This window comes from Mobula hypostoma, chromosome 4, assembly GCF_963921235.1.
Source record: "Mobula hypostoma chromosome 4, sMobHyp1.1, whole genome shotgun sequence".
NCBI classification, from domain to species: domain Eukaryota; kingdom Metazoa; phylum Chordata; class Chondrichthyes; order Myliobatiformes; family Myliobatidae; genus Mobula; species Mobula hypostoma.
Window position 1 is genome coordinate 11,140,696 of NC_086100.1, and position 11,866 is coordinate 11,152,561.

At 40.7% G+C, this 11,866-nt stretch overlaps 1 protein-coding gene across 3 annotated transcripts in view; it reads left to right on the plus strand.

The window, feature by feature from the left end:
- The window catches only part of zgc:194621 (uncharacterized protein LOC795037 homolog), a 28,641-nt gene extending 17,063 nt beyond the window's left edge, over window positions 1-11,578 (plus strand). For all 3 annotated transcript variants that reach the window (XR_010017494.1, XM_063044796.1, XM_063044797.1), the window contains 2 exons: window positions 7,879-8,026; window positions 11,542-11,578. Coding sequence is in view for 2 of the 3 variants with exons in the window: in XM_063044796.1 (XP_062900866.1) it covers window positions 7,879-7,887 (9 nt within the window). In the remaining variant the exon portion in view is untranslated. The remainder of the gene's footprint in view (window positions 1-7,878; window positions 8,027-11,541) is intronic.
- Window positions 11,579-11,866: the final 288 nt, after the last annotated feature.

Genomic DNA, 11,866 nt, shown 5'->3' on the forward strand with positions numbered 1-11,866 from the left:
GTTTTTGTAATGTAGGAGGAAACCCATACAGTCACTGGGAGAATGCTTAGACTCCTTACAGACAGTTGCGGTGACTAAAGCCCGATCGATGATTGTTGGTGCTGCAAAGCAACTGCGCGAACCGCTCCAATACTGTGCTGCCATCAAAAGCAGAATTGTGCTAACCACTTCGATACAGTGCTGCCGATCAAGTGTGCAATCATGCTAACTGATCTGACACTGCTGTCAATCAAATGCACAACTGAACTATTCACTTCTGCCAACACAATGTCTCAATGCTTTTATTTCTAACACATTTATGTTCCTTTCTAAGAGCCTCTAGAATGCCCCCATCATATCAGCTACCCTCTACCACTCTTGGCAGTGCATTCCAAGCATCCATCACCTGCCCTGCCCTGCACATCATCTTTGAAATTGTCCCCCTCTCACCTTAAATCCATGCCTTCTGGTATTAGACATCTTAACCCTTGGAGAAAACTACGAGCTGTCAACCGATCTGTGCCTCTCACAATCTTAATATGCCTCTGTCAACTCTCCCGTAAGCATCCAATGCTGAAGAGTAAACATCTCAAGCTCAGCAGAAGGGAAAACCAGAGGACTTGAGTTAGAAGGAGGAATCTGAGGGAAGACCTTTTCACCCGGAGATCATTGAGATCTAGGACGCACTACCTGAGCAAGTGGCAGAGGCAGGGTTACAAACTGTTTAGATGTTTACATGAAAAACCATGACATTTTTAGGAAACTGGAGCACCCAGAGAAAACCCATGCATTCAACAGGGAGAATGTACAGAGACTCCTTACAGAATATCGCCAGATTTGAACTTTGGAATACTCCAAGCTGTAGTAGTGTGGCACTAACCACAAGTTAGGTCTGAACTCTAACTTGGCTAGTCCAGGGCATTAACTTCAATGTTTTTAAGCCATCCCTGTGTAGCTTTGGCTTTTTGGGGTCATTATCTTGCTGGAAAACAAATCTTCTCCCAAATCGCATTTCTCTTGTAGATTCTAGGATTTCGCTGTATTTTGTTGCATTTGTTTTACCCTCTACCTTCACAAGCCTTCCAGGGCCTGCTGCAGTGAAGCATCCCCACAGCATGATGCAGCCACCACCAGGCTTCATAGTAGGGATGGTGTGTTTTTGATGATGTGTGGTGTTACGCCAAACATAGCATTTAGTCTGATGGACGAAAAGCTCAATTTTGGTTTCATTAGACCAGAGAACATACTTGCAACTGACTTCAGAGTCTCCACGTGCCTTCTGAAAAACTCTAGCTGAGATTTCATGTGAATTTTTTTCAACAGTGGCTTTCTCTTTGCCACTCTTCCATCTCAGCCATTGAAGCCTCCAGTGTTGTCATAGGTCTCTTGGTGGCCTCCCTCACTAGTCCCCTTCTTGCACAGTCACTCAGTTTTTGAGGACAGCCTGCTCCACACAGATTTACAGCTGTGTCATATTCTTTCCATTTCTTAGTGATTGACTTTATTCCGAGCGATATTCAATGACTTGGAAATTTTCTTGTATCTGTCTCCTGATTTGTGCTTTTCAGTAACTTTTTTGCTGAGTTGCTTGGAGAGTTCTTTTGTCTTCATGGTGTAGTTTTTGCCAGGATACTGACTTGCCAGAAGTTGGACCTTCCAGATACAGGTGTATCTCTACTACAATCAACAGAAACACCTCGACAGCACAAAGGTCTCCGAAAACAGACATCCTGTTAACTAATTATGTGACTTCTAAAACCAATTGGCTGCACCAGTGATGATTTGGTGTGTCATATTAAAGGGGGTGAATACTTATGCAATCAATTATTTTGTGTTTTATATTTGTAATTAACTTAAATAACTGTAGAGATCTGTTTTCACTTTGACATCAAAGAGTCTTTTTCAGTTGATCAGTGTCAAAGAAAGCCAAATTAAATCTACTGTGATTCAATTGTGTAAAACAATAAAACATGAAAATTTCCAGGGGGTTGGGGGGGGGATGAATACTTTTTATATGCACTGTATGTTGGTGAGTATTCAAGTGAAGGCCTCCCATTCCCCATTACACAGGAATTCACTATAGAAGCTCGTGTTGATCAAATTAATAATAAGACTCCTCTGGAATTTGGTGGAAAAGCAAAGGCTTGGAGAGCTGTACGTCTGCAGGATACAACAAATGGGACAGAACTGTCGAAAAAGTTTGAACATGGGGTTTATAGTCATTTGCAGCTGCTATCAGAATTTTTTTTTAGCAGAAATTGATTGGAGGAGGAGGTTTGACACGGATTTCAAACCAATCAGAATTTTGGAAGGCTACAGTCACCAGCAAGCCTTTTTCCTTCTTTATGGACAGCAAGTGTTGTGTATTTAATTTATCGGAGATATTTGAGCAATATTGTAAATAGGTAGTTTGATTAATCATTCTTAGTTGTTGAAATAATTCACTATGGCTATACGTACAAAATATGTGAATGGCATAAGTCAACATGCCACCGTATCATACATGCACACCTCGCTTAAAGTAAAAACAAAAATAGAGTACACAGGTTATTCCTGGCTGCATGTTTCCCTTGAATTAGTTTTGTGGTTTGAAGTTACAAAACATAACAGCAGGGTTTTCCAAATAATTGGTCCAAATAAATTAATATTACCAATTGGAAAGATCATTTCATTGTAAATTTAACCACTTTCTGTCATTCATTCCCCACACTGGATGTTATTTCATTCGGATATTTTAAGAAAAATTGTCATGTTGCTAATACAAGTTTACTCACCTCAGTAATCCATGCAATCAGTCAATATAAATTCAGAGTAGTATAATGGTCAAGAATAACACTATTGCAGCACCAGCAACCTGGGTTCATTTCCTGCCATTGTCTATAAGAAGTTTACTTTCTCCCTGTGACCAGATAGGTTTCCTCTGGGTGCTCTGGTTTTCTCCCACATTCCAAAGATTGGTCACATGGATGCAAATAGGTGGTGCGGGATTGTTGGGCTGTCTCTCTAAATGGAAGAATAATGCTTGTAGCTATTTCCTCACATCGTGGTGGTTTCTTTTTCCATCAGAGGATGTGGGCATGGTGGGCAAATCCAGCATTATCTCCCTCATTTACTTGCCCTTGGATTGGGTGTTTTGCTGAGCCATTTTGCCTCATAACTGTGGCTCTGAGTAAAGACGAGCCTTTCCGTCCCTGAAGGCAATTTAGATGTGAATATGATAGCTGTTAATGATGTTCACTTTTAAATCCCAGATTATTCAATTAACCGGATTGTATTTCCCCAGCTGAATGGGTGCAGTTTGAGCACCAGTACTCGAGCAACATCCCTATGTGCTCCTGTATCTTCTAATATCAAAGTTCAAAGTAAATTTATTATTAAAGTACAGTCAGTGGCTTCTTTATTAGCTACACCTGTACACCTGCTCATTAGTACAAATACCTAATCAGCCAAGTGTGGCAGCAACTTCATGCGTAAAAGGATGCAAACATGGTTAAGAGGTACAGTCGTTGTTCAGACCAAACATCAGAATGGGGAAGACGTGATCTAAGTGACCTTGACCGTGAGATAATTGTTTAAGCAGACAAAATGGTTTGAGTATCTCAGAAACTTCTGATTTCCTGGGATTTTCATGCACGACAGTTTCTAGAGTTTTTAGAGAACGGTGCGAAAAACAAAAATCTTCCAGTAAGCACCAGTTCTGTGGGTGAAAATACCTCGTTAATGAAAGACGGCAGAGGAGAATGGATAGACTGGTTCAAGCTGACGGGAAGGTGACAATAACCCAAATAACCACATGTTAGAACAGTGGTGTGCAGAAGAGCATCTCTGAATGCACAATACGTCGAACTCTGAGGTGCAAAGGCTACAGCAGCAGAAGACCATGAACGTATTCTCGGTGGCCTCTGTTCAGTACAGGAGGTACCTAACAAAGTGGCTACTGAGTGTATGTTTGCCATATACAACACTGAGATCCATTTCCTTGTAGGCACCCACAGGAAAATAAAGAAATAGAATAGAATCCATAACAAACCACACACAATAAAGACTGACAAACAACCAGTGTGCAAAAGAGGACAAATTGTGCAAGTAGTTAAAAAAAAACAAGTAATACTGAGAACATGAGCAACAGTCCCCCAAGGTGAGTTCACAGGCTACGGAGTCAGTTCAGGTCTGAGGTGAGTGAAGCCATCCACACCAGTCCAGGAACCCAGTAACTGTTCCTGAACCTGCTGAACCTCCCAACCGATAATAGTAGCAAGAAGAGAGGGAGATGAGGCAAATTTGGCGGGTTCAGGTGAGGATCTGGACTGGCACGGAGAGGTGGGGCTGAACTCGTTTGTTTTCTTCTCTCAGGCCTCAGTGCTTTAGTCCGCCACTCTCTCTCTAGGTGGATTGTATATGAGAGTCATGCAACAGGCAAACAGGCCCTTCGGCCCGACTCGTCCATGCCAACTGTTTTGCACAGTTTGCCTGAATTTGGCCCATAGCCCTCTAAAGCTCTCCTATCCATGTATTATGTACAGTAGATGTCTTTTAAATGTTGCTAATGTGCCCACCTCAACCACAATTTCTGGCAACCTATTCCATATATGAATCAGTCTTTGCATGCAGAACCCGTCCCTGATGTCCCTTTAAAATCTCTCACTTCTGATTTTAAATGTACAGTATGTCCTCCTGTTTTTAACACCCTCCCTGGGAAAGAGCCTGTGCTTTCACCCTGACTAGACCCTTCATGATTTTATATACCTCCATAAGAATCCGTCCTCAAATCCCCCATGTTCTAGAGAGTAAAGTCCTAGGCTGTGCAATCTCTCCCTGTAACTCAAGCCCCCAAAAATGGCAACATCTTGGTAAATCTTTTCTGCACTCTTTTGAGTTTAATAACACCTTTCCTATAATGGTGACCAAAACTACTGTATACAATACTCCAAATTAGGCCTCACCAATGTCTTATAACATTGCAACATAACTTCCCAACTCCAATGCTCAATGTTCTGACTGATAAAGGCCAACATGCCAAATGCTGCCTTAGTTCCTCCAGCATTTTGTGTGTGTTGCTCAAGATTTCCAGCATCTGCAGAATCTCAAGTGTGTTTGATTTACCACCCTATCTACCTATGACACCCCTTCAGCGAACGATGTACTTGCCCTCCTTTGTCCACAACACACCCCAGGGCCCTACCATTCACTGCATCTCTCAAAAAGCAATACCTTACATTTATCTGGATTGAAAACCATTTGCCAGTCCTCATCTTGCATATTATATTTGATACATTTCACAGGCTGGTGTACATTTGTAAGAAACCTCTTTTTTGATGTGTTTGTTGAGCAACCATTTTACTGAACATGCATCTGAATTCTCACTTAACCATGCTTGGAATGCAAAATGTGTTTGTGTGATTAGTTGTCAATTTTTAACACAGTGGGTGATTATTTGAAGTTTAGAAAGCTATTTTAATCTGCTGTCTGTGCTTTGTTCTTGCTTATCATCAAAGACTTGAGTGCTATATCTAAAGATCTTCTCCCATTCGGCAATCATTTGAAGGCCCGCAGTGATGCAGCCCAGATGAAGAAAGATGAATGTTGGCACAGAATGCTTTTATTGTTTTCAATACTCTTAAGTAGTTTTTAAAAAAGTCTAATTATTATAAGTCAAAGTCGAGTTCATTGTCATATGCACAAGTACTCTACTCCCTGTATAATATTGACTGTGTGGCCAAATTCCGAATAACACCATCTACAAATCTGCGGATGATATCACTGCAGTGGGTTGCATCTCAAGTACCGATGAGTTGGAGTACAGGAAGGAGATAGAGAGCGTCATAACACTGTGTCATAATAACAACAACCTTTCCGTCAATGTCAGCAAAATAAAAGGCCTTTGACTTCAGAAAGAAGGTGAACGTGTCACTGTTTTACATCAATAATGTTGTACTTGAGAGGGTGGAGAGATTCAAGTTCTTGGGTCTGCCCATCATCAAAAGATAGCCTGTCCTGGTCCAAGCATGTTGATGTTATGGCCAAGAATACTCAGCAACACCTCTACTTCCTCAGAATGTAAAGAAATTCAACCGTGCCCCTGTTGTCTCTTACCAACTTCTGTCAATTCACAATAGAAAGCATTCTGTCTGGATGCATAATAGATTGGTGTGGCAACTGCTCTGCACCTGACTGCAAGAAACTGCAGAGTTGTGGACACAGCCCAGCACATCACAGGAAGCAGCCTGTAGTTCAATGGACTCTATATTTTTTGTAGCCAGAGTAAAATGGCCATCATAATCAAAGACCCCACTCTCTCTATTTTCTGTCCTCTCCCAACAAGCAGATGAAACAAAAGCCTGAAACACATGTAACGCTCAAGGGCAGCGTCTATTTCAATGTTATTGGACTTTTGAACAAACCTCGTATGATACGATAGACTCTTGACCTCATCACAATCTTCCTCATTACAATTTCGCACTTTTATTGCTACCTGCACTCTTTCAGTACCTTCCACACTATTCTGCATTGTAGCTCAATGCACTGTGTAATAATTTGATATATACAAACAATCTATATCATGGCCGGATGATAGTGGCTGAGTCAGCACTTCATTTAGAAAGGGACATGGCCCTGATGTACTGGGTATTACTCTCTACAAGAGATTCTTACATTCCGGTGCACTCATAGTACCAAAGCTACTACTGTTTCATGTCGTTCACTCGTATTTTGCTCTTTGGTAGCCACTGATTTGTAGTCTAAGCCACAACCCCTTACACCTACAAGGAGCGCTGCGACAAGAGAGCGACGTCTGCCTTCAAGGACCACCACCCTCCAGGCCATGCTCTCTTCTCACTACCTCCATCAGGCAGCTGGGACAGAAACCATTTTTTCTTGAAACTCACTTTCTGTAACTCATGTTCTCTGTATTATTTATTTGTCCAGTTTGTCTTCTTATGCACATTGGCTGTTTGTTCGTCTTTGTTTATGCATAGTTTTACATAAATTCCATTGTATTTCTTTAATTTCCTCTAAGTACCTGCAAGAAAATGAATCTCAGGGTAGTATATGGTAACATATATGTACTTTGATAATATATTTACTTTGACTTTTGATTTTGACAGACTAATCTTTCCACAATTGAGGGACTATGCAGCTGGATGTTTTAAGTTAATTGAGCTGGAGTTTTCTGTTAGATGAGCACATTCTGACTTCAGGGTGATATCTAATGTTAAACTAGAGGGGAACATCTTGAATAAAAATTCAAAGTTGCAGCTGGTTGCAAAGAAATAAGACCGTAAGATACAGGAGCATAATTATGCCCTTCAACCAAGTGAGTCTGCTTTGCCTTTCCATCATGGCTGATTTATTATCCCTTTCAACCCCATTCTCCTGCCTTTTCCCTGTAAACTTTGATGCCATAATTAATCAAGAACCTATCAACCTCTGCTTTAACCTGGCCTCCACAGCCATCTGTGGCAGTGAATTCCACAGATTTATCACCTTCTGGCTAAAGAAATTCTTCCTAATCTCTGTTCTAAAGGGGCGTCCTTGTATTCTGAGACTGTGCCCTCTGGTCCTATACTCCCCCACTTTTAGAAACATCCCCTCCACATCTGCTCTTTCTCGGACTTTCAATGTTTGATAGATTTCAATGAGATCTCCCTTCATTCTTCTAAACTCCAGGGAGTCCAGGCCTAAAGTCATCAAATGCTCCTTATGTGTTAACCCTTTCATTCCTGGGATCGTTCGCATGTGAACCTCCTCTGGATTCTCTCCAATGCCACCACGTCCAAAAGCAAGAAAGGAATGTGCTAAATGTGGAGCTTCTCATCCACCAGCCTTGCCTGCTAGCTTGAATTTTACAATTTAGTAATTCCACTGCATTGCTAAAGTATGAAATTATCTTGTTCTCAACAGGCTGAATGAAGACAACAAAAAACAGACAATGAACCCTGCACTGAACCAACGTATCTGGCATTACAACAGCAAGAAGATAACTTACTGCATGCAAATAGAGTCTCCTATCCATTCAAAAATAAAGGCTCAACCATTGATGTATCTTAGGGTAATGCTCCTTTTTTCATTATTGAATGTCTCTGGTTGCCCTTCACCATCTCTCACAGAATTTCAGAGAATAGAAAATACAAAAAAAAAGGAAGTGTACAAGATGATAGGCATGGATCGAGTGAACAACTGGAAACTTTTTTTCCCAGGACAGAAAAGGCTAGTACGAGGGAACATAACATTAAGGTGATTGAAGTAAAGTATGGGGGTATGTCAGAGGTAGGCTTTTACACAAAGAGTGTTAGGTGTGTGGAATGTGCTGCCGGGGTAATGATAGAGGCAGATATATTACGGACCTCCAAGAGACTTTTTGATAAGTGCATGGATGAAGGAGAATGGAGGAATATGTGAGAGGGAAGGGGTAGATTGATATCAGAGTAGGTTATAGGGTCATCACAACATTGTGGGCAGAAGGGCCTGTACTGTGCTGTACTGTTCTATGTTCTTCATACTGTTTATACTTAAAACCTTGACATATAGAAAACAGCAATATATCTTCACATACCAATAGTTTCTGTACTTCTGTTAACGCTCCTTGAGGAAACTGCTTTAATTATGAATACTAATGTCCAAAATTCCTCTTGCAAGAATATTGAATGTATTTTCTTTATGTTTGTGCTTCACAAATGGCTGCTTTGAGTGGTTTATCTAGACAAGTAGACTAAACATAATCCAAGCCTAGAGCACAGAATTTGCTAAATCATTTCAGCAACACAACCTCCAAGGTTTGTAGTGACCCACACCAGCAGTAGATCAAATTAAAGTGAACAGTGAAAAATTCTAATTAAATTTCAAGTTTATTGTCATTCAACTGTACACATACACTAAATGAGACAATATTCCTTTTGTGCAAGGTGCACAACACAGTACATATAACTTAGACACATAACACATAAAGTTATATTTAATTGCCACATAATAACACATAATTGCCACAAATAAATGAACAAATAATAATGCATATATGCTGCAAGTTAAAAAGTAAACAGTATCGTATTACTGGCACTTCATACGTGATGAAACCAGGTTGGTGGCAGGGCGTTCAGTAGTCTTACAGACTGGGGGAAGAAGCTGTTTCCCATGTTAACAGTTCTTGTCTTAATGCTACAGTACCTCCTGCCTGATGGCAGGGAATCAAAGAGATTGTTGCACCAAATGGGAGGGATCATCGACAAGGTTAATTGCCCTGTGTATGCAACGTTCCTGATAAATATCTTTAATGATGATCCTCTCAGCAGTCCTTACAATCCTTTCCAGGGACTTGCAGTCAGATACCTTGCAATTCTTGTACCTGATGCTGATGTAGCTCGTCAGGGCATACTCGTTGGTGCTCCTGTAAAAATTGGTTTCTATGGAGGAAGGGAGCCTCACTCACCTCATTCTCTTCAGGACGTGATAACACTGCTGTGCTTTCTTGTCCAAAAAGGGACTGGGTGATATTGTCTGTTTTGTGCACTACCAGAAACTTGGTGCTCCTGAGTTTCTCAGCAGAGGTGCCATGTATGTGCAGTGAGGAGTGGTCAGCCTTCACCTTAAAATCTAATATCCTCTCTCTGGTCTTGTTCATGTTGAGACTCAAGTTGTTGCACTTGCACCATTCTGCCAATCTGCCTACTCTCTGTACCCTGACTCGTCACTGTTGTGTCATCAGCGAACCCGACGATTCGGTTTGACCTGGATCTGGCCGTGCAGTCAAGCATTTGCTCAGCACGCTCAGCACGATGGGGTTATAGATGGAGTTTCTGCCAATACGTACTGACTGTGGCCTTTCTGTCAAGAAGTCCGGGATCCAATTACAGAGAAAGGTGCTGATACTCAAGGAGGGCAATTTACCCACCAGCAACCTAGCATATAAGGATCCATTTTCCAGGTGGGACAGGGCAGATGGAGTGCAGAGGCTATAGCATAATCAGGGGACCAATTTGAGTGATAAACAAACTGCAAAGGGTGCAGTGCAGCAGAAGGGTGGGATGTAATGTGACCCACAACTAGCTGCTCAAAGCACTTCATTATTGTTGAGGTCCAGAGTTAACCAGAGTTACATTTTATTAGAAATGCAAGTGCTATCTTGGATACTTTCTTTTTTGTCCTTTGTTCTGTTGTACTGCTGATAATAGAAGTATTCCAAAATAACTGATTGTACATTGTGTAGGAATAATACATCTTCGTACGCGCCACTCCTTGTACTCATTGGCCGATAGTTGATCCCGTTGACCTCGGTGGAACGATATACAATATGCAGCCTATTATTCACTGTAGGCAGTCACGATCAAAGGTGAATCTCTCTCCCCAGCGTTTCTTCTATCTTCCAGAAAATGGCTAATATGAGAGGGCATAATTTTAACGTGATTAGAGGAAAGTATAGGAGGGAGATGTCACAGGTAGGTTTTTTACACGGAGAGTGGTGAATGAGTGGAATACACTGCCAAGGTGGGTGGAGGCAGATACATTAGGGGTATTTAAGAGACGAAGACATATGGATGAAACAAAACGGAGGACTATGTGGATATAAAGGATTTGATTGATCTTGGAGTAGGTTCTGTTGATTCTGTTGTGTTTCTCTGTATTTACTGTGAATGCAAGAATGGTATATGGTGACATATAGATACTTTTGACAATAAATTTACTTTGAACTTTGTAAAGATTGGCAAAACATCGTGGGCTGAAGGGTTTGTACTGTGCTGTACAGTTCTGTGTTCTGTATGAAACGATTCACTTGGTCAAACGTGTTCTGTAAATTCTGATCGCATATACATGGCATGTGATTTTTAACAGTGTGTTTGTCCATTAACATCATTGAATGCATTGACTGTATCACTTTATACTGGATTACCATGCATGGGTATCATTGAATTTGTTGAGCCAATTGTTTGGTAGTGATAGGTCAAGTGATATCAAAGTATATTTATTACACTGGACAACAAAGATTTTGCTTCCTGAATACCTCTAGGTGTATCTGATGAATTTTGGGCTACTGATCATGAAAATCACCATGAAATTTCCCTATCACGCACTATTTTTAAAATAAACTTATGTTTATTATTTCAATTCATAATTCAAGTCAATTAAAATGTTGCCTACTATGTAAGCTGGAAAGTTTCCTATCTTGTCCAGGCATGCTTAGGCTGCACGGCTGCTGCATGACAGGACAGGTTTTAGTAATAATTATTGAATTCAGGACTGTAAGGATGGAATTTGCTATCACCAGGCACAAAAATTTCTATGAAGGATTTTGATATTTGAGACAGATGCTTCCTAGAATGACTGATGCCAAGATTAAGGAATGCATTTTTGTTGGTCCACAAATCAACCAAGTCATCAATGACAGGCAATTTGAAGAATTTCTAGTGGGACCAGAGAAAATCACATGGAAGGCATTCAAGGAAGTTGTTGAAATTTTTCTCAGCATCTACAGTTCACCAAACTACATGCAGCTGTTTGAAAGCATGTTTCAAGCATATAAAACCATGAAATGCAACATGTCACTAAAGATTCATTTTCTGTATTCCAATTTAGACTTCCCTGCAAACCTTGGTGCTGTTAGTGACGAGCACGGTGAAAGGTTTCACCAGAGCATTGCAGTCATGGAGAAAAGATACCAGGGCAACTGGAATCCATCAATGCTGGCGAATTATTGTTGGGCACTTAAGCGAGAAGCCTCAGACACTGAATACAAATGAAAATCATTAACAAAATATTTTTAACTTAGTTGAACTATTGCAAAGCATCAGTACCGTTACGTACATGCAACAGTTTAAATGAACCAGCAGCAATAGAACATACCTGGAGTCTGGTTTTCTGTTAAAGCCACTATTTATTAGTAACTACTTAATATAGTAAC